The sequence below is a fragment of the Bos mutus genome, chromosome 3, assembly GCF_027580195.1.
Source record: "Bos mutus isolate GX-2022 chromosome 3, NWIPB_WYAK_1.1, whole genome shotgun sequence".
NCBI lineage: Eukaryota > Metazoa > Chordata > Mammalia > Artiodactyla > Bovidae > Bos > Bos mutus.
In genome coordinates this window covers 21,769,436-21,797,165 of record NC_091619.1, presented here as the reverse complement: position 1 = coordinate 21,797,165, position 27,730 = coordinate 21,769,436, and the positions used below count along the sequence as shown (strand labels likewise).

Sequence of the window (27,730 nt, the reverse complement as noted above, 5' to 3'; positions counted from 1 at the left end):
GGAAGCAATCCTGTGGAAGTAAGACAGTTCCAGACTTCTGTGAAAATAGATTACCAGAGCTCTTGTAACTTAATGCACAGGGGACTGAAAGAAACAGTGACTAGAAAACAATGTAATCATGACTGGTAAGAAGAAAAGAAATCTATAAACTGTGAAAACCAGACACATGCAGCTAAACTCAATATGCCCATGTTTGTAAGAGGCGGGCCATCTTCTGGAAGGTCTCTGACTTTGCCTGCTCCGCTCACTCACCTCACATCTGTATCCACCAATGAAGTCCCGGCAGGTGGCGCCGTGCTGGCAGGGATTGGACGAGCACTCATCAAGCTGGTCCTCACAGTAGCTCCCGGTGTAGCCCAGGGGGCACTGGCAGTGATGCGAGTTGCCCGCACTGATACAGACGCCTGAGTGCTGGCACAAGCGGTCAACGGGCACCCCTGGGAAACCCAGTGGACGAAGGAACATCACGGAACAGCACACAACACGTCAGGGTCAGGTGAACTAATCTAAGTTGGTTGACACATCATATTTTATTCTTGTCTAGTTCACAACCCTCAGGATCTGTTTTATGTTAAAAATAAATAAGTGCTGCATGTATGTGGAATTTATAAAGATGGTACTGATGAGCCTATCTGCAGGGCAGCAGTGGAGATGCAGACATAGAGAACAGGCTTATGGACCCAGAGCCAGGGGCACTGGGGAAGGAGAGGGTGGGACAAATGGAGAGAGAGCGTGGAAACACAAACACTACTATGTGTAAACCAGGTAGCCAGTGGGAATTTGCTGTATGACTCGGGAACTCAAAACGGGGCTTTGTGGCAACCTAGAATTGTGGGATGAGGTGGGACGTGGCAGAGAGGTTCAAGAGGGAGGGGGCATATGTATACTTATGGCTGACTCATGTTGCTGTGTGGCAGAAACCAATACAGTACTGTAAAGCAATTATCCTTCAATTAAAAATGAATACGTTAAAAAAATAAGCAAGTGCTGAAAGTGGAACATGCCTTCCTTCCACGTCAAGTACATTCCTTTTTGGAATCTCTAACTTGCTCTCCTGCCCTTCGCCTTCCATTTCAGACCCTTTCTCCAGAGTCTTGCCCATTCATTCCCGTCTGCCCTTCCCTCTCCTCCCACAATAACAACTCTTGCCCTACAGTGCTGCTCGTTAGTCAGCACTTCATGGACTGACCCTTGAGTCTTGGGGGGCAGAGCTCACCTCTGTGGGAGGCCGCCACCTCACAGGAGACACTGGGAACATCGCAGTAAGCACCAGCCCATCCAGACGGACACAGGCACCGCGACTCTGCTTTATCCTGAATGCAAGTACCTTTGTTTTTACATGGAGACCGACTACAGAGGTTCACCAGGGTCTGAAACAGAGGCAGACACATATATCAGCATTCAGACACCAGGAATGAAAAAAAGTTACACTGCACTTGAAGAACTCAAAGGAAAGCACACTAATTAATAAAAAAAAAAGGAGCCCTCACCCAAGCCTTAAACTTAGATTCACTGTCCCCAGATAAGCTAATCATTTTATACAGTCTAATTCTTTTAGCTCTGCTCTTCAAAAATTCTTACCAGATAAGTTTAAGAATTTGAGGCATTTAATTGGTTAAGTTATTCCCTACATCACGCTTATGTCTAGAAACATGGCTACCCGGTAGGGCTAGAAAGAGAGTTAAAGCTGTCAGATAGGTCCACAGCTTCTGTGTGCTACTCCTGAGTGAGAAATCACATGGGCTTGATCAAATCTGTCTGTGGTGAATATAAGTTCAGGATTTAAAGGCTTAAAGCCTGTTAATAAACCTAAAACTGTCCAAAAGCTTACTTTTTTACTGTTAGTAAAAAATAAAAACTTTTTTATTGAAGTACAGTTGATTTATAATGCTGTGCTAATCTCTATTGCACAGCAAAGTTACTCAGTTCTACACATACAGACACTCTTTTTTTAATAATCTTTTCTATTATGGCTTATCACAGGATGCTGACTACAGTCGCCCGTGCTACACAGTAGGACCCTGCTGCTCACCCACCCCTGCATGTTGACAGCACCACTAGCAGCACTATTCACAACAGCCGAGACACAGAGACAACCTAAATGCCCACAGACAGATGAATAAAGAAAATGCGGCACACACATAAAATGGACTCCTACTAGAATGAAACCAGGCCATCTGCAGCAACATGGGTTGAACCCGAAATTATCATAGTAAGTCAAGTCAAGTCAGAGAGGGAAAAACCATGCTATCACATGTGTGGAACCCAAAATACGGCACAAATGAACCTATCCACAAAACAAAGAACTTATTTTGATGGGAGAAACTCAGGCGTCTGAAAAGCAAGAGGCAAAGGGTGCAAGTGGACTAGCACCTTCTCCAAAACTCACATGTGGTGGCCTGGCTCCTGGGGAGAGGAAGGCTGTACTCACAACACTGACCATTTGTGAAAGAGGGGGAAGGGCAGAGGGCCACCACGCTGTGAGAACAGCAGAAGCCCCATGAAGAATAGCCTCCTGATCCAGAGAATCAGCAGTAAGCTGTTTAATATGCAGAGGTGCTTATCTGCATGTCCAATACAGCCAAAGCTTCACTGAAGTGTACTCTGAAAGGCTAGTTACATTTGGGCATTTATTTCTAAATTCTTTGGACTGCTGGTATGATATTCTATCATTCCATCATTGTTTGAGAGGTAAAACTGCATAAAATTAAACACAATGCTGTTTGGGGTGCAACCTTAGAAAAGTTACTTTGACCCTCTCAGGCTCAATTTATTCTTTCATGAAAGGCTAGACTAGCAGGCTCTGAGGGGTCCTTCTATCCTAAGAGTCTATGAAAATGAATATTAAATATTTGAATTTGAAAGACATGTGAATAGTTTGGTTTTGAGACTGCATAATTATCATTATCCCCTTAGATGTTGTATCTGAATTTTAAAAACTTTATTTTGATTGTTCTTTATTTCCCTTTCTGTATTTCCTAAATGATATCAATGTGCTTATTTCCCATATGCACTTTCTGCAGCTCTAGGTTAGCCTGCTGTAACAATTTAATGTGTGTTAACCCATATAATCTTGCCAGTATCACCATTTTGGAATCTACCAGGTTAAGAAGTTGGTAGTTCTTAGAAGTTATCTAAGAACTTAGATTAACTTAGTTATCTTAGAAGTATAATTAAGAAGCTGTCCAGATTTATTTTGGATACATTCCTAAGACCCCGAATTTTCTCTTTTAGGTGGGGCTTATTTTGCCTAGGAAAGGAACAGATGTAACATTCAACAATTCTGCGGGAGCTGAATGAATGGGATGAAATCTAATTACCTGACAGTTTTTTCCAGTGTAGCCCAATGGGCAGATACAGCGGTAGGTACCCAGGCCATCAACACATACTCCTTCATTCAGGCATGGATGAGAGTTGCATTCATTGATCTCATGGAGGCAGAAGGAACCAGTGAAGCCCACAGGGCACAAGCAAGAGAAGGAGTTAATCCCATCGATACACGTGCCACCATTGAAACAGGAGCTGAGGAGCACACAGAAAGAACAACATCAGCTAGATAATCTGGATCCTCTGACCTGCTGTTTTAAAAGTGAGGTTCCTCACATCTAAGATATTACAGAAGGAAATACTCCTGAGCACCCCAAACTCCTATATCCAGTAAACTTTACTTTTTTCCAAACTAAAATGGGCACCAATCAGCATGAGTCTCAGCTTCCTTTCCACAATCAAAAAGATCTGAGGAATATTTAAAAGTCTGAGCTTATTAGAGACTCCAAGAGAAAGTGAAGGCTTCCAGGTTTTATCCAGCCCTTCTGTAGCTCTCCATGTATTACATTTCATTTTATCTCTAAGTCAATTTAATTTATAAGGAACGTATCAAATAAATAGCTCTTGATTCTATATTTCTTTATGGAAGAGAAACAGAACAAATTTGTTGATAATAAAAAAAGAATCAAACCTCCCAGAAATTACTTAAAGAGGGATGACAAATCTGTAAAGAAACAGAATTTTTTTGTCAACTGAAATTAACAAGAGACCAAAAGGAGATGATATAGAATTATAGCTCTTTCTGTTTCCTATGTAAGAAATAAATGATGATTCATCTCACTTTAAAAAAGCAGAGACATTACTTTGCCAACAAAGGTCTGTCTAGTTAAGGCTATGGTTTTTCCAGCGGTCATGTATGGATGTGAGAGTTGGACTATAAAGAAAGCTGAGCACTGAAGAATTGGTGCTTTTGAACTGTCATGTTGGAGAAGACTCTTGAGAGTCCCTTGAACTGCAAGGAGATCCAACCAGTCTATCCTTGGAGATCAGTCCTGGGTGCTCACTGGTAGGACTGTCGTTGAAGCTGAAACTCCAATACTTTGGCCACCTGATGTGAAGAGATGACTCATTTGAAAAGACCCTGATGCTGGGAAAGATTGAGGGCAGGAGGAGAAGGGGACGACAGAGGATGAGATGGTTGGATGGCATCACTGACTCAATGGACATGGGTTTGGGTGGACTCTGGGTGTTGGTGATGGACAGGGAGGCCTGACGTGCTGCAGTTCATGGGGTCGCAAAGAGTCGGACACGACTGAGCGACTGAACTGAACATCTCACTGTTTTTCAACCTCTGCCTTAAACTTGTAACTAGGTGTCCACAAGGAATTAGAAACTATAAAATATGAGATGATTGTGTGGTGGGATCCTAGGCGATGCCTCATGCGGCCCCTCAATCCCAGTATAGTACTCTGTAGGTTCCTCCCCTCTCTCCCTTTTCCCATAAGACACTGTTGCCTGAGGACATGGGCTGCTCACCTCTCAGTGCACTCGTCAATGTTGTTCTCACAGTGGACTCCATCAAATCCCGCCGGGCACTTGCAGGTGTAACTGTTGACATAGTCAGAGCAGGTCCCTCCGTTCTTACAGGGCTCACTCAGACACTCATTCATGTCTGTCTGACATTTATCCCCAGTGAAGCCCGGAAGGCACAGGCAGGAGAAAGTATTCACTCCATCTACACAGGAACCTCCATTCTGGCAAGGATCTAAGCCATTGTACACAAGAATTAGAACTCTGAACAGCAGCATCCATTTAACCTTAGACTCATAAAGGTGAGTACCCTGAACTGAGCCACACTAACAACAGTAACAATTCTGACTTTTCTTTACATCTATTTTTCCCTGACTCCTCCAATTACATAAATTAATATAGTAACACTTGTCTGAGATTCTTAGTAAGAATCTGTTTAATAGCTGGAAAGAACTTTACATGTATCACTGTCTTGCAAAATTAATACTCATAAAACTAGGGATGGGATAGATATTAATTAGTCCCCTTGTGCTGATCAACCTTTTCTTTTCCCTCCCTCTCTTCCTTTCTTCCTTTTCTTGTTTTTGTTTGTTGTTTTTTTAGATTTACATACAACTAGGAAATGAGCATTTTAAAATTTTAAACATCATGTAGTTTGATCTTAGAGAACACTTTACAGTCATAGCAGTTAGTCAAGAAATTTTGAGCTATTATCATAGCACAGTCCTCTGCAACACAGAAGGCACTCGAATCGGAACAAGAAAGGTAAGATGTGGCTCCTGGTCTTAAGGAACTTGAAATATAATTACAAGACAGGTCATAAACATAAAGAGAAAACTAAACACCAGGTGGATAATGCAGCCCTTATTTTATAAGAGAGATATTTATACCTTAGTCATCTATTAGACTAATTTCATTCTAAGGTTCATTGGAGTCTCTACTGGAACAACTCTAGAAGTCATATTATCCCTTCTTATACATAACACTACACAGCTACTGTAATTTCCACAGTACCTTTCAAGCAACTCACAGTAATTCACTGAATAATTTAAAACTAGTTGCAAATATTGTTAGTCCTACTTCAAATAGGAAAAAATGTTTAAATAGTAGAAATTTTATATACTAATTCATGTGGGAAAGGAATCCAAATAGTTTGATCCCACTTCCTTAAATTTCTCCATCAGTTGTACCTTGGATATGTTTTTTTTCACCATTAGTCATATAATGTTGAAATTATTTGTCTATCTGTCTTTATTTCTTAAGAGACTATGAGTTTCATAAATGTAAGGTTTTATTTACATTGGCACTGTCAGCCCCTAGTATAGTGCCATCCATATGATAATCTGAAATGATACATGCTGTGAATAAGATGCCATTACTCTGGATGCACTATGATAAGCTTGTTTGAAGTTTAATGATTTAATCACCACACAAGTAACTGAATACAAGTGGCCCCCCATATTCATGTGTTCCACAATCATGGATTCAACCAACCAAGGACAGAAAAAAAATTTTTTTTTAATCCCAGAAAGTTCCAAAAGCTAAACTTGAATTTGCCATGTACCAGCAAATATTTACATAGCACTTACACTGCATTAGGTATTACAAGTAATTAAGAAATGATTTAAAGTATACAAGAGGATGTGCATAGGTTATATGCAAATACTACACTGTTTTATATAAGGGACTTGAGCATCTGCAGATTTTAGTATCCACAGGGGGTCCTAGAACCAATACCCTCAGATACTGAGAGATGACTGTACTGATAAGTGCATCACATTCGTATGTTGAAACTACTGAAGTTGGGTAAGGAACCACTAGAAAGAAGTAGGCAGAACAATCCCTAAAGTTTACACAAGGCTGAGCACAGTTCACATTCATATCAGTCAGAATGAAAAGATTCCCTTAAGATGTACAATGCCAAGTAGAGCTCTCAGAGAAAAATAAAATTGTAAAAAAATTCACACAAATCTACAGTGACAGAGGTAGATCCCTAGTTGCCTGAGACAGGAAAGTAGAAAGGAGGGTTAAGTTACAGGAGACGAAATACATTCAGGGGGATGAATGTGATCAGTATCTTAAATACTGGTTTGAGTTGTCATATGTCAAAACTTACTGGACTGGTTCATTTAAATACTGGCAGTGTGTTGTATACTTAATTATACTTCAAGAGATCTGCTTTTTATTAGAAGCTTTCATAGCATTGTCCCCACTTTGACAATGTACAAAAATCAGTAAGGCAATGCTTAAAAGTGACTCCCGTGTATTAACTCCTAAAGCCACTAGCTTCAAAATGAAGATTTTTAAAATACGAAGACTAAAGACAGGTGATACACTATTGGATGGCCAGCCTCACCACCGAGAGGCAAGTGCCCCACCAAGTCCTCCTCTGCTCCCTTGGCTCTGCTCTCCCCCAGGGGCTCAGGAGCAGGCTGGCGCACTCACTGGCAAGGCAGTCATCAATGTCCTCCTCACAGTCCATGCCACTGAAGCCTGGAGGACATTCACACATGTAGCTGCCCTGGGTGTTATGGCAGAGACCGTGGTTCATGCAGGGCTTGGAGACACACTCATCAATGTCGATGGTACACCGCTGACCTGGAAACAAAGGGGCAATGAACGGTCCAGTCTTTGGAAATCGATTCCCACACAGAAATTTATGTGGGGGCTGAGTTTTAGCTGGGGTGGGTGGGGCTACTGCAAATATATTCTGTTTGGTCTCCTGCTTTGGAAAGTCCCTTCAGGTTTCTGTGCCCCCAACAAGCTGCCGCCCAGATGCTAAAATTCTACATAGAACATCATAGTTTCAGACTCTGGTTGGAGTCTTCTAGCCACCAGGGGGCGGCAAAGACACGTAAAATGGAAAGTCTTTCTAAAACATTCCAGTTAGCAGCTTCAGCTTTTACACAAGGCCTGTGTTCTTGATAAAAAAGGGCAAGCCTCAAAAGATAGATCCTCCATGTCATCAAATAACCAGATCACTCTGTTAAATGCTCTTAGTTTCTACATTCTGACTCTGTTACCTTGCCAGCCAGGAGCACACAGGCAGGAGTAACTCTCAAAATTTGGTGCCTCTTTGCAAACACCAGCATTCTCACAAGGGTTTGGGGAACAGGGAGCCAATACGGTCTGACAGTTCTTGCCTGTAAATCAAATGACAGAGTTTATTATAGAGAAGAAGTCCAAGGAACTGAGATTTCCCCAAATTCTATACCAAAGGATGCTTTCCAAATTCAGATCTAATGTAATGAATAAGTTTTGTGATCTGAGAGACCTACGGACCTTTGTGTCTTGGATCTGATGGGATAACTCACAGTGTGATCTCAGGCAAGTTACATTCTCTGAGCTTCCACATAAACAAGATGGGAATTAGGATGGTATGTAACTCATAGACGCTTTTTGTGGATTAAATGAAAAAATGTTTACAAAGTTCTTATTAGCATAGGGCTCAGCACATGGAGTAAGTACTCAACAACTGCTGGGCTGCTGTCATCTTCACATTATTATCACAAGTGGTTATGTGGATTTAGAAACTGACATCAATCAGGTGTGAGAGTTTTTGCATCTTCGTAGCTAAGATTCAGCTACTCAGAAGCTTAGCGACATAGATCCACCTTGCAGAGTTAACAACACAGCCTCCTATTCTTAAACCTCTGCAGGCCTGTTCTAGAAGGCAATGGGGTTGATCAGAAGGCCATCAGAGGTGGAAACCAGTGAAGTTATACCAATTGTCTAGTAACATCTCTCTTTATTTCAACATCAAAACATGACATTAATAGTTGCCCACCAACATTTCCTACCTTAGTATACTGAATATAAGATTCCAGAAAAAAATTAAAAGAATATTTTTATTAAAAGGAGATGGGTTTTTTCCAAGATGGTGGAGGAGTAGGAGGACATGGAGTTTCTCTCTCCCCACAAATGTATCAAGAATACATCTACACGTGAAGCAGTTCCCACACAGCACCTGCTGAACACTAGCAGAGGACCTTGGACACCTAAAAGGACAAGAAAGATCCCCACATCATGGGTAGGTTGAAAAAAAGAAGGCAAGGAAGCAGGATGATACCTGCACCCCTCGTGGGGAGTTGAAGGTATGGAGAGGTCCCTGCAAAATAAAAATCTAAAAGAACAACTAAATAAAGAGGATACAGTCAATCCACCTGAAAAACAATCCAGAATAATGATAGTAAAATGACCCAAGATCTCAGAAAAAGAATGGAGGCACAGATCAAGAAGATACAAAAAATGTTCAACAAAGACCTGGGAGAACTAATGAACACACAAATAGAGACAAATACAAGAACTGAGATGAAAAATACACTAGAAGGAATCACCAGCAGAATAGCTGAGGCAGAAGAAGGGATAAGTGACCTGGGAGACAGGATGGTGGAAATCTCTGTGGTGAAACAGAAGAAAGAAAAAAGAATGAAAAGAAATGAGGACAGGGACTTTCCTGGCAGCCCAGTGGTTAAGACTCCACACTTCTACTGCAGGGGGCAAAGATTCAATCTCTGCTTGGGAAACTAAGATCCCGCATGCTGCAGGGTGTGGACCAAAAAAGTCAATATGAAATACATAAATAAGTAATGTTTTGTTTTTTTTTTTAAAAGAAATGAAGACAGTCTCAGAGACCTCTGGGAAAACATTAAATGCACCAATATTTAAATTATGGGGTCTAAAAAGAAGAAAAAGAACCTGAGAAAATATTTGAAGAGATTATAGTTGAAATCTTCCCTAAAATGAGAAAGAAAGTGGTCACCCAAGTTCAGGAAGCACAGATAGTACCATAGAGGATAAACCCAGGGAGAAACATGTCAAGACACACATTAATCAAACTAACAAAAATTAAATACAAAGAAAAAGTATTTAAAGCAACAAGGGAAAAACAACAAATAACATATAAGGGAATCCCCATCCCCAAAAGCTGATTTTTGAGCAAAAATTCTGCAGGCCAGAAGGGAGTGGCATGATATATTTAAAGTGACAAAAGGGGAAAACCTACAATCAAGAATACCCAGCAAGGTTCTCATTCCAATTTGACAGAGACTCAAAAACTTTACAGACAAGCAAAAACTAAGAGAATTCAGCACCACCAAACCAGCTTTACAACAAATACTAAGGGAAATTAATTCTCTAGGCAGGAAACACAAGAGAAGAGAACAAAAGAGGAAAAGAAAAAAAAAGGGACCTAAAAAAACACCCCTCAAATTTAAAAAAATGGCAATAGGAATATACATATCAATACATATGTAAATGGATTAAATGCTTCAACCAAAAGCCACAGACTGGCTGAATGGCAGCAAAAACAAGACCCACATATATGCTGTCTACAAGAGACCCACTTCAGACCTAAGGACACACACACAGAATAAAAGTAATGGGATGAGAAAAGATAATACACGCAAATGGAAATCAAAAGAAAGCTAGGGTAGCAATCTTATATCAGACAAAACAGACTGTAAATAAAGACTGTTACCAAAGACAAGGGAGGACACTACATAATGATCAAGGGATCAATCCAAGACAATATAACAATTGCAAATATATAGGCACCCAACACAGGAGCACTTCAGTATACAAAGCAAATGCTAACAGCCACAAAAGCTGAAATCGACAGCAACACAATAATGGTGGGGACCTTTAACACCCATTATACCAATGGACAGATTATCCAGATAGAAAATTAATACGTAAATATAAGCCTTAAGTGGCACATTGGACCAGACAGACTTAATTGTTATTTATAAGACATTCCATCCAAAAGCAGCAGAACACACTTTCTTCTCAAGTGCACAGGAAACATTCTCCAGGATAGATAGCAACTTCGATCACAAATCAAACCTCAGTATATTTAAGAAAACAGAAATCATATCCAGCATCTTTTCCAAACACAACACAAAGCAACTAGAGAAAGAAGAATAGATAAACTTCCAAGTAAGTAGAAGGAAAGAAATCATAAAGATCAGACAAAAAAACAAATGAAATAGAGACAAAGAAAACAGCAAAAATCAATGAAACTAAAAGTTGGCTCTCTGCGAAGATAAACAAAATTGATAAACCTTTAGTCAGAGTCATCAAGAAAAAAGAGGACTCAAATCAATAAAACAGAAATGAAAAAAAAGAAGCTACAATGAACACCATAGAAATGCAAAGGATCATAAAAGACTACTATAAGAAACTATACACCAATAAAATGAACCACCTAAAACAAAGGCATAAATTCATAAAAAGGTACAAACTTCCAAGAATAAACCAAGGAGAAATATAAACAGACCAATCACAAGAACTGAAATTGAAACTGTGATTAAAAATCTTTCAACAAACAAAACTCCAGGACCAGATGGGCTTTATCCCAGGGATGCAAGGATTTTTCAATATCTGCATATCAATGTGATACTCCACATCAGCAAATTGAAGAAGAAAAGCCATAAGATTATCTCAATAGCTGCAGAAAAAGCTTCTGACAACAAAATTCAACATTCCTTTATGACAAAAACTCTCCAGGAAGTGGGCATAATGGGAATCCACCTCAACATAATAAAAGCCATATACACCAAACTCCTGGCAAAAATCATTCTCAATGGTGAAAAACTGAAAGCATCTCCTCTAAAATCAGGAATAAGACAAGGATGTCCTCTCGCCACTTTTATTCAACATAGTTTTGGAAGTTCTAGCCACAGCAATCAGAGAAGAAATAAAAGGAACCAAAACTGAAAAAAAAGAAGTAAAACTGTCACTGTTTGCAGGTAACATGATATGATACATAAAGAAACCCTAAAGACACTATCAGAAAACTACTATAGCTCATCAATGAATCTGGTAAAGTTACAGGATACAAAATTAATACACAGAAATATGTATTTCTAGACACTAACAAGAAAGCTCAGAAACATTATCAAGGAAACAATCCCATCTACCGTTATATTAGAAAGAATAAAGTACCTAGGAATAAACCTATCTAAGGAGGCAAAACACTTGTATGCAGAAAACTATAAATATTGATGAAAGAAATCAAAGGTGACACAAACAGATGGAGAGATATACCATGTTTTTCAATTGGGAAATTACTATTTTACCCAAGGCAATCTAACAAATTCAATGCAATCCCTATCAAATTACCCATGGCATTTTTCACAGAATTAGAACAAAAAAATTTACAATTTGCATGGAAACACAAAACACCACAAATAGCCAAAGAAATCTTGAGAATGAAAAATGGAGCTGGAGGAATCAGGTTCCCTGACTTCAGACTATACTACAAAACTACAGTTATCAAAACAGTATGGTACTGGCACAAAACCAGAAATATAGATCAATGGAACAGGACAGAAAGCCCAGAAATAAACCCACACACTACTGTCACCAAATCTATGACAAAGGAGGCAAGAATATACAATGGAGAAAAGATAGTCTTGTCAATACGTGGTGCTGAGAAAAAACTGGACAGCTGATTGATGCTTTTGAACTGTGGTGTTGGAGAAGACTCTTGAGAGTCCCTTGGACTGAAAGGAGATCCAAGCAGTCCATTTTGAAGGAGATCAGCCCTGGGATTTCTTTGGAAGGAATGATGCTGAAACTCCAGTACTTTGGCCACCTCATGCGAAGAGTTGACTCATTGGAAAAGACTCTGATGCTGGGAGGGATTGGGGGCAGGAGGAGAAGGGGATGACAGAGGATGAGATGGCTGGATGGCATCACTGACTCGATGAACATGAGTCTGTGTGAACTCTGGGAGTTGGTGATGGACAGGGAGGCCTGGCGTGCTGCGATTCATGGGGTTGCAAAGAGTTGGACACGACTGAGCGACTGAACTGAACTGATATGTAAACAAATGAAATTAGAACACTCTCAGCATTATACATAAAAATAAACTCAACATGGATTAAAGATCTAAGTGTAAGGCCGGATACTATAAAACTCTCAGAGAAAAATATAGGAAAAACACTCTCTGACATAAATCACAGCAAGATTTTTTTGATCCACCTCCTAAAGTAAGACTTCCCTGATAGCTCAGTTGGTAAAGAATCCGCCTGCAATGCAGGAGACCCTGGTTCAATTCCTGGATTAGGAAGATCCGCTGGAGAAGGAATAGGCTACCCACTCCAGTATTCTTGGGTTTCCCTTGTGGCTCAGCTGGTAAAGAATCCACCTGCAATGTGGGAGATCTGGGTTCCATCCCTGGGTTGGGAAGATCCCCTGAAGAAGGGAAAGGCTACCCACTCCAGTATTCTGGCCTGGAGAATTCCATGGACTGTATAGTCCATGGGGTGGCAAAAAATCAGACACGACCGAGTGACTTTCACTTTCACTTTCCCAGAGTAATGAAACTGAAAGCAGAAACAAACAAATGGGACCTAATTAAACCTAAAAGCTTTTGCACAGCAAAGGAAACCAGAAAACAAAATGAAAAGACAACCCTCAGAATGGGAAAAAATATTTGCAAATGAAGCAACTGACAAGGGCAAATTTCCAAAATATACAAACAGCTTATGCATCTCAATCAAAAAAAAAAAAACAAACTACTGCAATCAAAAAATGGGCAGAGGATCTGAAGAGACATTTCTCTAAAGACATACAGATGGCTAAAAAAGCACATGGAAAGATGCTCAACATCACTAATTATTAGAGAAATACAAATCAAAACTATAATGAGGCATCACTTCACACCTGTCAGAAAGGCTATCATCAAAAAATCTACAAACAATAAATGCTGGAGAGGGTATAGAGAAATGGAACACTCCAACACTGTTGGTGAGAATGTAAGATGGTAAAGCCACTATTGAGAACAATAAGGAAGTTCCTTAAAAAAGTAAAAACAGAGCTACCTTATGATCCAGCAATTTCACTCGTGGGCATATAACCATAGAAAATCATAATTCTAAAAGACACATGTACCCCAGTGTTTATCACATCAGTATTTGTAACAGCCAAGACATTGAAGCAGTTTAAATGCCCATCAACAGAGGAATGGATAAAAAAGATGTGGTATATATATGCAGTGGAATATTATTCAGCCTTAAAGATGAACGAAATAATGCCATTTGCAGCAACATAGATGGACCTAGAGATTGTCATACAGAGTGAAATAAGTCAGACAAAGACAAATACCACGATATCACTTACAGCTGGCATCTAAAAAAAGCATACAAATGAACTTGGTTACAAAACAGAAACAGAGTTCCAGATGTAGAAACCAACCCCATGGTTACCAAGGGGAGGGGAGGGATGAAGTAGAGACTGGGATTGATATATACACACTACTGTATATAAAACAGATAACCAATAAGGACCTATTATATAGCACAGGGAATTCTATTCAATAATCTGTAATGATCTATATGGAAAAAGAATCTAAAAAAAGAGTTCAAAAACAAAGAGTTCACTTTGCTGTACACCTCAAACTAACACATTGTCAATCAACTATATTTCAATAAAAACTTTTTTAAAAAGGGAGATTACGTTGTTTTGGAAGTCAAATTACAACTCACAATTGTCAGAATGGCTATCATCAAAAAAGTATACAAGTAAAGTATGCTGGTAAAGATGTGAAGAAAAGGAAACTCTTGATGCTATTGGTTGGAATGTAAACTAGTGCGGCCGTCATAGTGAACAGTATGGATGTTACTCAAGCTAAAAACAGAACTACAATATCATCCAGCAATTGCACTCCTTGGTATACATCTGAAGAAAATGAAAACACTAATTCAAAAAGATATGTGCATCTCAATGTTCAAATCAGCATTAGGTTATTTATAATAGCCAAGCTATGGAAGCAACCTAAGTATCCATCAACAAATGAAGGGATAAAGATGTGATTTGTGACTCTCTCTCTCTCTCTCTCTCTCTCACACACACATACACAAGAATATTACTCAGAAATAAAAAAGAATGAAATTCTGCCATCTGCATCATGGATGGATTTAGAGGGTATTATGATTAGTGAAACAAGTCAGACAGAAAAGACAAATACTGTATGTTATTACTTATCTGTGGAGTCTAAACAACAAGACAAATGAATATAATAAAATAGAAACAGCCTCACAGGTATAGAGAACAAACCGTGGTTACTAGTGGGAGAAGGAAGGGGGAGGGCCAAGGTAGAGGTGGGGGATTAAGAGAGAGAAACTACTAGGCATAAAATAAATAATCCACATGGATACAGAACAGGGAGTACAGCTATTATTTCATAGTAACTCTAAATGGAGTATAATCTTTAAATATTTGAATCACTATAGCATACACCTGAAACTAATACAACGTTGCAACAAAATAAATAAGGTCAAGTTACAACTAACTCAATTTAAAATTTTATCTTAAAACTTTGCATTCAAAAAGAAAAAAATATTACCACAACTTTTCATTGATGTCCCTAACCAGTTTTTCTTTTCTTAAAAGGTTCTTTTTGATGTGGACCATTTTTTGTGCTGCTTCAGTTGTGTCCAACTCTTTGCAACTCCATGGACTGTAGCCCAGCAGGCTCCTCTGTTCATGGGATTCTCCAGGAAAGAATACTGGAATGGGTTGCCTTTCCCTTCTTCAGGGGATCTTCTCCATGCAGGGATCAAACCTGTGTTTCTTATGTCTCCTGCACTGATAGACGAGTTCTTGACCACTGGCCCCACCTGGGAAGTCCCAGGACCATTTTTAGAATTAATTTATTTTCGGCTGCACTGGGTCTTTGTGGCTGCACATGGGCCTTGTGGCAAGTAGGGGCTACTCTCTAGTTGCAGTGGGTAGTAGGCTTGTCACTGCAGGGCTTCTCCTGTTGGGGGCACGGGCTCTAGGCGTATGGGCTTTAGACGTTGCAGAATATGGGCTTAGTTGCCTTGAGGCATGTGAGATTTTCCTGGACCAAGGATCGAACTCGTGTCCCCTGCATTGGCAAATGGATTCTTAACTGCTGGACCACCAGGGACATCCAATGTGGACCATTTTTAAAGTCTTTTTGAATTTGTTACAAAATTGCTTTTGTTTTATGTTTTGGCTTTTTGGCCATGAGGTAGTGGGATCTTAGCTCCCAACCAGGGATCAAGCCTATTTCCACTGCACTGGAATATGAAGTTTTAACCACTGAATCACCAGGGAAGTTCCCCTAACAAGTTCTTAATGTGTCTGGTCAGAACAGTGGTTTACAAGGAAAGGCAACATTGCTTAGCTCCCTTCATGCTGACCTAATTCAATGGCACTCAGAACCCATAGCAACACTCAGCACTGAAATTTTAATCTGTAATATCTAAAATAAAATCCCAGAGGTCACATATAGTAAATTCTTTTAATAAGATCCTAATATGTAGAAAAACCAACAGCCAGAATATAGTCAGATATTCTTACAGTATTGAATAGCAAGAAGGCAAATATTTTCCCAATGAGCTATGTACCTTAGTCACATTCAGATAAGCCTATAATGTGTCAAAGCATAATGACACCTGCTTATATCTCCCTACTACCATCAATTCTCAGTCTTTATGGTTGTAGATGATATGATCTGCTCAGTTTCAACAAACGTGATTGCTATTGCTATGGAATGATGTTATTTAGACTGTCTGGGGATAGCTATGGATCTCCAATAACTTTGATTTTTTCAATCAGGATGGCTAAATGCAGTTTGTCTGCATGAATGTTTCTTCTAAAGAGGTGACAAAGATAGCAATGTAGTATCAAGTCTTTCAGGTAAAACAGTCATGCATCTGGCCACTCTAAACAGCCTAGAGTCACTAGCAACAGCTATTATCAACAGGCAAGACTCCAGGGGAGTAAGAACTCAGCCATGCTCCTGCCTGCATGCAAGGCACTGGAGAAACATGCAAAGCCATTAAATGAATGACATGAGGCAAGTGAGCCACACAAATACAACCAGTCACAAGACGGCAGTAATGAGGCAGGAGAATACAAAGAAATGTCCAAGCACACTCCTGTAACACCACCTGAAACAAAGTCACCTGATACGAAATGAAGTCACATCCATGTCTTCTGTGTGTGATCGCCATCCAAGGGCAGTGCCTCTCTGCAGAGGACGCAGTGGCAATCAATGCGAGGAGAGGAATGACAGTTAAGAGGACAAGCTTTGGATTCAAATACTTAGGGACAAATCCTAGATTTACTACTTACCTCTGTGACCTTCAGCAAGTAACCTCTCTTTGCCTCAGTTTCCTCCTGTATAAAATGGTGATAGGAATAGGAACCTCTACTCTATAGAATTACCGTGAGCACTAGAGCAAATACACCAAAATATATAAAGTGTCTGGCATATAGTAAATGACCGATAAGTGGTAGCTGTTGTGTTGGCAAAACTAAGACCAAGAGCACAGGCCATATAGTCCATTCAGATAATGACTAAACCATCGGCTATGTATCAATTCAAGACATGTATAATTAAACAATTTTTTTCAAACTCTAAAAAATAAAGGCAAACAAGTATCCCCACCACAGTGTTTTCTCAGAGTGGACGACCTAGACAGTGAGGGCAGGAAAGGTGATCAGGGAGCGATTCCTCAGGGCAGCATCACTGCCCCCACAGACCCCATCTCTGAGACTCCGAGGTTGGGAATGACAAGACAAGACCGAGCATCCCTTCTGGCCGCTGGACCCCAGGACTCACCTGTGTATGGCAGCACACAGTGGCAAGTATAACCGCTTACGTCATCAAGGCAGGTTCCTTGGTTCAGACATGGATTTGAAGCACATTCATCAATATTCACCTGGCAGTTATAGCCTGCACACAAAAAGGGGGGGAAATCAAAGACAGTGAAACTTTCTGTTAGCCTCCTCAATATCTCAATTACTAAGCAATGCTCTCAGCAGTAAATATTAAACACCTCAGAAACTGCATTAATTTCTTCAGGCCACCGAAATACCTGCTCATTCATTTCAGTGTAAAGTCCCTGACATACAGTCAGTCAGTAAAACTGCTTAATCAAAAAATGAATGGAAGAACAACATATTCTAATAGCTTGAAAGTTTAATGAATGTCCAAATACAAGTAATTTCTTTATAATGGACCAAGAAGTTCACTAGGGTAAAAAAAAAAGCTACTGCTATATCTAAATGGAGGCTTCTATACAAAGTATCTGGTCAGGGCTTAAAAATAGGCTAGAAATTATCGAGGGATAAAATATTTGAACAGTTAATCAAAGCTTCTTGATTTATGCCCACTTTTTCAAATGCACAGTATCTACCATCAATGTGGTGATGCTTTCTGAAGTCACAAAGCTCTTCTCCCTGATCCAAGACACAAAATCTACTCCCACTATGAAAAAAGAGAAAAGTAAGGAAGCATTCATGGGGATAGGATATTACCAAATGCCACCACCTTTATACCTGCAATAGGGCCTGACACAGAGTCTTAAAACTGAGAAACTATAGCCATGTACAAAAAGAAAATAATGGTCTAAGAGTATAGAGGTCTGAGTTCAAACTGTACTCTGTTAATCACTAGACATATGATTGTGAACTATTTTGATATTTATTTTGTCAATCAGCAAGTCTCAAAGAGACACAGGAATAAAAGTGCTTTTAAATCTCTAAGTTTCTTTACAGATGTTATATATCTGAATGTCAAAAAGTTAATGACTAAAATACGATCTTAGAAAAATGTCAAGTTATCAAATAAAGTGACACCGAAACATACTGACCTATCACAGTAGCCTGGCACAACTTTGAGTTGTGAAACAAATGACCATATGGGTCAAGGAGTACAAATATGCATGATTTACTCACAGGTTTCTCTCTCGAGGGTTAAAGAAAAAAGTGACAGGAGAAATGTAACAGAGACAACTCAAAAAGTGCTTGTACACAATACTCACTACTATGCATTTTTCCAGAAGGCCATAGGTGACTAAGTATCATCTAAGAACATCTCAATGTTTAAGAGAATTTGCTGTAAAGGTTTTAAATACATGGATTCTCCCATGATATTATTGCTACAATTATAGTAAAACAAGATTTTCATTCTTCTACCAATATCTCTTTTGAATTATTACAGAATCAAGCCTACCCTGGAGCTTACAATTAGAATACTCAATTAGAATGTCCAAAGTTGTATGAGTGGAGCTCTAGTTGCTTACCTTAAATGGTACTGTTTCAATAGCTCACCTCTTTGCTAGTCTGAAAACAGAATCCATGTTTAAATTTATTTATGTTTTTATTCTCCAACTGCCCTATAACTAATAAGTGCTCAAATTAAGGTTGCTATATGAATGAGTAGGAAAAGGGGAAAGAAAGAATTGAGTCAAGCTGTATGTACCAACAAAAAGGCATAAAAAGGACATAAAAATATGCACTTCTGCATCACCTTTAAAGCCCTTCTTGCAAGTGCACCTGTATCCATTCACCAGATTGTCACAAGTTCCCCCGTTCTGGCATGGATTAGAAAGACATTCATTTTTGTCCACTTCACAGTTGATGCCAACCCAGCCTGCATCACAGAGGCACTTGTATCTGAAAGAAGACAGAAATAAGTTACAGTTGTGATATGAATGTACAATTAAGTCACAGTTGAAATACAAAATTCTGAAGAAATGAAGGATCAAGGAGCTCCTGGGTGGGCTAATCTCATTTATGTTCCTCTTCAAACCTACACTTGGGTTACCTTGTGAATCATGTGGGCCCATCTGGAGTATTTAGTAAACACAGCTTCCTGGCCTACAAAAATGCTGGAAAAATTAAGTAAGTACAATGGGCTTACATATGTAAAGAGTGGTTGGTACAACAAATTGGGACAATCTGAAAGACGCACTGACATTGATAAATCTGAAGTTTCTCTTCTGCTAAATAAACATAAAGAAACCTTAGATCACTTGTTTCTGGTGTAAAACAGATACTCAGAAAGCAGGGTAGTATCAGAGACTCTAAGTGACCCCAAAGAGCTCCTGGGATGTCTGACTTCTGAGACATGGTTTGTTCTGACCTGAAACCCTGCTCCCAGAAAGCACCAAGTGTACTGAGCAAGAAATGGAACAAAAATGAAGGTATCTGAAATGTATGCATATTGTTCACAATTTGAACACCATTAGCACTTAGCATGTGATATCAGGAGATAACAGCCTCCCTGTCTGGTGATTCTTTTTTAAAGAAAGTAAATGGGTTGGGATGCTTTGAAGTCTGCTATACTCTGAAACAGGAATACTGAGTTAATTCATCTTAGAAATCACTTGATTTCCCATTTACCTCTAAATGTACTCTTCATTTTTCACCTGTTGTAAGCATGGCAAATGCTAAATCTTGGCCAAAGTCCCATCCTCTGGCAAGCATAGCAAGAGCACAGGACTATCTCATGGAACCAAACGTCACACTCTGTGATTCTAGAAAATTACCTGCCAACACATTACACAACTCTCAGGGGCTTGCCAACTGTGAACACTTCATCAGGGCCAAGACTCTAGCTAGCTGAGACCAGCTCTACTTTAGTGGTACCCACTGGTATCATTATGAAACAGAGTTGGGTTTTCTTTAAGCAGGAGGTTAAGAATATCAATAACCTCAGATATGCAGATGAAACCACCCTTATGGGAGAAAGTGAAGAGGAACTAAAAAGCCTCTTGATAAAAGTAAAAGAGGAGAGTGAAAAAGTTGGCTTAAAGCTCAACATTCAGAAAACGAAGATCATGGCATCTGGTCCCATCACCTCATGGGAAATAGATGGGGAAACAGTGGAAACAGTGTCAGACTTTTTTTTGGGGCTCCAAAATCACTGCAGATGGTGACTGCAGCCATGAAATTAAAAGACGCTTACTCCTTGGAAGGAAAGTTATGACCAACCTAGATAGCATATTGAAAAGCAGAGACATTACTTTGCCAACAAAGGTCCGTCTTGTCAAGGCTATGGTTTTTCCAGTGGTCATGTGCGGATGTGAAAGTTGCTGAGTGCTGAAGAATTGATGCTTTTGAACTGTGGTGTTGGAGAAGACTCTTGAGAGTCCCTTGGACTGCAAGGAGATCCAACCAGTCCATTCTAAAGGAGATCAGCCCTGGGATTTCTTTGGAGGGAATGATGCTAAAGCTGAAACTCCAGTACTTTGGCCACCTCATGTGAAGAGTTGACTCATTGGAAAAGACCCTGATTCTGGGAGGGATTGGGGGTGGGAGGAGAAGGGGATGACAGAGGATGAGATGGCTGGATGGCATCACTGACTCGATGGACATGAGTCTGAGTGAACTCTGGGAGTTGGTGATGGACAGGGAGGCCTGGCGTGCTGCGATTCATGAGGTCGCAAAGAGTCGGACACGACTGAGCAACTGAACTGAACTGAAGTCAAACAGAATACCCCCTTAGAACACAATCTTGCAGTTAGTACTAAAAGCACAACAGCTAAAGACTCAGAAAATAACCCTGGACTCCTCGCATGTGCTAACTACCCACATGAGGAATGAAACATTCCTCCTTACTTTCCACCTACTCAGTCATGGGAGGCAGGGTAGAAGTGGTGACTTGGAAGACTATGATGTGGATCACCAACCTCTTCAGCCTAGTCTCAGTTCAAGTACTGACTAACTGCTACAGGGTATGGCCAGTACTAAAACTCAACTGGCTTGACACGGGTCAATAAGAAACGATAAATACACAACAGCTACTCACCCAGTGAGGCCCCCAGTACAGTTTCCATGGACACAGGGATTGCTCAGGCACTCGTTCACCTGTGAGTAGCAGCTGGGATGGTGGGGGCCCTCAGGGCAGATACAGCGGAAACCGTTCACATCATTGATGCACGTTGCACCCTTGCGACAGGGATTGGAGGCACACTCATCAATGTCAATGTTACATCTCTGCCCTGTAGAGAAGGGGGACAGTTTCTGTCAAATCCAAAATGCTTACGGAATAGACCCAGGACCATGAGATCTATTGTGCAGATACCTTTACCTGCCAAGGCTATAAAATGCTGTGGGCACCAAATGTCAAGACTTAAGGAAGAAGACATCTAATAGCACTTAGTGCCATGCAAGAAGGAGCAGAGAGCACTGTACTTTGATAATTTAACAAAGTTAACAAAACACTGGAACGGTGTTGTAGTGTTTCGACATGTGTTTCTTTACTCCAGTTTAGAAATGGGGAAACTTTACATCAAATATTCAAAAAGAGAACATCAAATGCTATCAAAGTTGGCTGCTCCTCTTGCTGCTGTTCGCAGAACTCTCAAGCTTTCCTTATCACTGTTGTCAGCTGGTTTACTGCACTCATTCTTGTAAGATTTAGTCAATCTTTTACATTTCTATATATGGTAAATTTCAATTAACAGGAATGTTCAGTGATTACCATTGAATCCCTATTAATGATTAAGTTGCTTAAAAAGAAAAGCCATTTGTTTTCACTTTTAGAATTGTATTAATCTATTTTCTGGCTCAGGAAGAAGAGAAAACTATAATTTCATTGTTCTCTGATCATTGAGAAAAGCATTCAGGGTCTCTCAATATAGACCAGTGGTTCTCAAATTTGAGTGTGCAAGGATTGCTAAAAGTACTTGTTTTAAAAGAAGATCCTTACAGCTCCAAAGTTACATTTTAAATAATGTAGGTGTTTCAGATACTACATTTTGAGAAATTATGAGGTAGACAATTATTATTTCACAAGTTATAATGTAAATGTTCATAATATATGAAACTGAAATGAATATGTTCTTCCTCTAAAACATACCCAAGATTGCACTTTGAAAAGATGTCTGCTATAAAGTGGAATAAAGTATGCCAGTTACCTATGAGTTTTGCTTTGTTAAGTTTTGAATAAATGAGATTTAACTATATATTCCAAAATGATATAAAATTTTAAAATAACCCATAATTCTGTAAATGAGTGGTGACAAGTAACTGCTATGAAGGAATTACAAATTTCAAAGAATACAATTTTCTGATTCATATAAAACCAGGCATTTTTATTTAAGAAAGAGTAACCCTGCAATTAGAATAGGAAATTCCAAATGAAATAGATACACACCCTTTTAAAGTATGGGTATTAACATTTTTTCACTCTCTACTGCTCTCTAAACCATTATTGGTAGTTCGTGTGGTAAAAAACCCATAATCTGATAGTAGTTGCTATTTTCCCTTTAAGTATTTTATTAATAACCAATTCTACAATACTACTTTCTTAGCTTCAACTTCTGATTTTTTTTTTAGATGTTTGCCACTGGCACCAAGATAAGAGCCACAAGTCTTCCACTACAGCGCTATCCTCTGTCTGAAATCCAGTGGAGAATGAGATGAAAAAGCTTTTTCAATTCTGTCTTTTCTTGGGAAAAATCTTCTCAGAAGTCATACTTCTCACATTTTCTTTATTTGCTTTTAAAGCTCTCAGCAGAATCAATCTTCAAGTCATCTTTAGCTGAGAGGGTTAAGTGCCTCTTTGTGTAGTCCACCTGGTGAACTGCAGCTGCTTCACTAGCAAATTCTCATCCTTTAAGTAGCATCGGAAATCCCAGTATTTCATGAACTCCCAGCACAAGGCTATGTACCTTACTGGGCTCAGTAACTACTGAATGAGGAGAAGGCAATGGCACCCCACTCCAGTACTCTTGCCTGGAAAATCCCATGGACGGAGGAACCTGGTGGGCTGCAGTCCATGGGGTCACTAAGAGTCGGACATGACTGAGCAACTTCACTTTCACTTTTCACTTTTATGCATTGGAAAAGGAGATGGCAACCCACTCCAGTGTTCTTGTCTGGAGAATCCCAGGGACAGAGGAGCCTGGTGGGCTGCCGTCTACGGGGTCGCACGGAGTCGGACATGACTGAAGTGACTTAGCAGCTTAGCAGCAACTACTGAATGAGAAATTAGCCAATGTTTCTTATTGTGTAGATAGATGCCTGACAAATTAGTATTTAATGAATGAAAGCATGGTATAGTCCAGACTCAAGAGTCTAGTGTTGGATGTCAGAGGTTCCATATGTGAGTGCTGGTCATTCATTCAGCAATATTTTCTAAGTGCTCCCTGAGTGCTACACAGTTTTAGAAAATGCTGGCTTAAAAGACAATTAAGGAGGCGCCTGCCTTCTGGGAACTCAGTCCTAATAGTGAGACTCACTAGCTAAGACCATAGATACATTAAGCTCTTTCAGTTGCCTTATTTATTAAATGAGGATAATAAAAATTCCCTAAGTTTTTTTGTTAATTTTAAATTAAGACATGATTGACATGTAACATTGTGTAAGTTTAAGGTATATGATGTGTTGGTTTGATATATTTTATATATTGCAATATGATTATGTCCACAGAGTTAGTTAACACTTCTATCATGTCCCATAACCATCATTTCTTTTTGTGGTAAAAACAATTAAGATCTACTCTCTTAGCAATTTGAAAGTTTATAATGCAGTATTGCTGACTATAATCACTATGCTATGCATTCAATCAGAACTTATTTATCTAGTAGTTGCAAATTTGTACCCTTAAACAATATCTCCCCAATCCCCTACCCTCCTAGCCTAGACCCTGATAGACACCATTCTACTCTCTGCTTTCATGAGTTTGGCTTTTTAATATTCTGCATTAAGTGATACCATACAGTATTTGTCTTTCACTGTCTGATTTATCTCACTTAATGTCCTCAAGTTCCATTCACGGTGTCACAAATGTCAGGATTTCCCTCTCTCTCATGGATGAATAATATTCCATTGTATACATAAAAGGTATCTCCTTTACTCATTCATCCATTTGATGGACACTCTGGTTGTTTTGATATCTTGACTATTGTGAATAATGCTGCTATGAACATGGGTGTGTGCAAATACAAATACCTCTTTGAAATATTGATTTCAATTCCTTTAGATACACAAGTGTAGAATTCCCAGACCTTAGGGTAGTTCAATTTTTAATTTTTTGACAACTGCCATATTGTTTTCCCATAATAACTGTAACATTTTACATTCAGATCAACAGTGCATGAGAGTTCCCCTTTTCCCATACCCTCACAAACACTTGTTATCTCTTATCTTTTTAATAACAACCAATCTTTCAGGTGTGACGTGATATTTCACTGTGGTTTTGATTTCCATTTTCCCAATGATCAGTGATGCTGAGCATCTTTTCCTGTACCTGTTGTCTTCTTTGGAAGACATCTGTATGTCTTCTTTGGAAAAAGAATGTCCTTTGCCCATTTTCCCCCTGATTCTAAACATTTGTTTTCCTTCATCACTTATACTTTTTTGAATGTGTATACCTTGCTTTTACCTACTTCCCTAGTCTTTAGTCATTTTCTGATGTATGCAGTCTGGGTTCCTGATCATACCTTAAATCCTTTTAAAGCCATGACCTCATTGTCTACCACTTTTCCCATAACCCAGTGCTCCTCTGTGCTTAGCAGTATGCCTTCACTAATGGCTGGAGAACCAAAAACAACTGCGTGTTCAACATTTACAAATTTATAATTTATAAATATTTATTCACTTTACTCCTGATTAGAAAATCCTGTAAGAGACTGAAAGAAAGACGAGATTGTAAACCTCAAATCCATTTTTTTAAATTGAATTTGGTGATTTTATACAGCTGCATAATGATACTGTGATGAGGATTAGCTATATTGGTAGCTACTCATCACCATTATAGCCTTTCAAATGCTATTTGAAAGTCACTAGGGTTTGGTAGATTGTAAAGCTTTTAAAACTTTACCTGTTTCAGTCAATACTGGATTTCAAAATATAAATAATGATTTACAGCCTAAAAAATATAATCAGAATGTGGTTAAATCATGTAGCTCTGAGAATTAGAGTGAACATTACCAGTATTTTATATCTGGAAATTATTGGGAATTTTCCAGTAATATTTTCTAAAATTGGGTTTCCCTACTCCTAATGTGTTTTCATTTTTAAAGTGTTAGTCACTCAGTCATGTCCGACTCTTTGTGACCCCATGGACTGTAGCCTGCCAGGCTCCTCTGTCCATGGAATTCTCAAGGCAAGAATACTGGAGTGGGTTGTATAATTGACATATAACATTATTAGTTTCAGGTGTACAACATAATGATGTGATATTTGTATATATTGAAAAATGATCACTACAATAAGTCTAATTAACATCTGTCACTATACTGAATTTTTTTCTTGTTATTTGTCCAATTTTTAATTGAATTATTTGCTTCTTTACTATTGAGTTGTATGATTCTTTATATATTTTGGATATTAACTTTTTGTTAGACACATAGTTTGCATATATTTTTATCCATCTCTGTAGGTTAGCTTTTCAACATATTGTTTTTTGCCCCCCAGAAGTTCATTTTAGTTTTTGTTACTTGTGCTTTTGGTTTCATTTACAACCTATCTACTTTTATGGATCATTCTAAGAAGTTAGCAAAATAATGAACATGAATGTGAAACTGAAAAAGTAGTTTATACAACTGAAAAATGGTCTACTGAAGTGCCACATGATTTCTTACTTCCTATTCAATCAGTAAGTATAAAGTGGTCTGCGGAGAACAGAGAATTTTGTCTGAAAAAAAAATTCCCTTAAATCTGTTCAAGCTGTTATTAAAATTGTAATAAAAAGTTAACAGTATTAAAATAAAGGCAAGACTAAAACACCTTATATTTATGGGTCATGAGTATATAACGCAGTTGCCTCTGATATTTTCAGCAACTGACTTGAAAAAACAAATAGAAAAAATAGACGTAGAAAACAGTTCCAAGAACAGGGTACCACCCAGTAACCAAAACATTCCATTCCTTGGTTATGCAGTTTCATGCTACACCTTAAGTTTATTTTAGAATATTTTTAGCCTATGTCCTCCCTCCATGACCTTCCTGATTTGCTAAATGTTGAAAAGAGAGAGCATATGATTCACTGACATTTCCAAAAAGTTTAAGTCGAGTCTAAGGCTTACATATCTAAAAAGAAACCACAGCAGGCACCTACTTACGCTGTCCAGTCAAGTGGCAGTGAGTATGAACTCTGTAATAGAAACCCCCGGGGTGGAATGCTGGCCCTAGTGCACTGGTACTGTTACTTAAGCTCTCTGAATTCAGGGTTTCTCATCAATACTGTAGAAATAATAATAGTAGTGACAATTAATGAGATTAGGCACTTGATTTAATGCCTACCTCAAAACAGGGCCTGAATAAATGGAAGCTATTCTCTTCTTACTACCTATGTAAACAAGTACATATGCCATTCTGTCTAAAAGAAATTCAGTTGGCTGTCACTGAATGTTGGAGAGACACATTTCAGGATACAGAAGTACATCTGGCTCCACACCAGCAGTGCTGGGTACTAGACACAAGAACTCTCATCATCCTGGTCTTCTGAGTGATATTTCACTGAAAAGAGATCATGGTGACCACGTAGGCCACAAACGTTCCTGTCTCATGTCCACAATCACACCAAGCAGTGCAAAGGATTGTGAAATACAGAGAGAGGTAAGTTCCCAGCAAGAAAGAGGCATCTCTTGGCTTTTTGACATCATAGTTTAAAAAGCTCTGTGGGAAGTTTCTCGCATTGGTTGCAAAGGACCACATGTTATTTATGAAATGGTAACATCATTATGTAAGTGCCTTATTGTGTGTGGCATTGTCTAGAAGGAATGGGATTGGCACATGACACGCCCTCTGATGGTGCCTTTGACAAACAGATGTATCAGAAAGAGGCTCCATATTTCCTCAGTAGCTCCTAGTACTTTTTGATCAGGAAGGTAAAAGGTAAAGGTAATCTTATTAGCAAGAAAAAAGATAAGAGAAAAGACGCATGTGAGTTTGTGTGTGTGCACACATGCTGCGTATATAAATGTTCTAGCTGGGGGGTTTAATTAAGAATTTAAGAAGAATTATAACCAATTTTATTTTAGTCACTTACTTTCTCCCTCCTGGAGAGAAAATAAAACCCACTATGCTAGCCAAAAATAGGTTGCTTTGCTAAGTTTTGACTTTACTTAAGTACTTATAAGAGGAAGGACTCAGAAAAAATCATATAAGGTGTTCATAGAATTTTACCTTGGCCATGCCTTTATAGAAGGCATTC

At 39.0% G+C, this 27,730-nt stretch overlaps 1 protein-coding gene across 1 annotated transcript in view; it reads right to left on the bottom strand.

The window, feature by feature from the left end:
* Window positions 1-27,730, bottom strand: part of NOTCH2 (notch receptor 2) — a 175,016-nt gene that overhangs the window by 21,457 nt on the left and 125,829 nt on the right. The window contains 9 exon segments of the mRNA XM_005895272.2: window positions 253-437; window positions 1,217-1,370; window positions 3,321-3,522; window positions 4,804-5,032; window positions 7,243-7,395; window positions 7,821-7,940; window positions 17,399-17,512; window positions 19,091-19,236; window positions 21,374-21,566. Coding sequence (XP_005895334.2) covers window positions 253-437; window positions 1,217-1,370; window positions 3,321-3,522; window positions 4,804-5,032; window positions 7,243-7,395; window positions 7,821-7,940; window positions 17,399-17,512; window positions 19,091-19,236; window positions 21,374-21,566 — 1,496 coding nt within the window.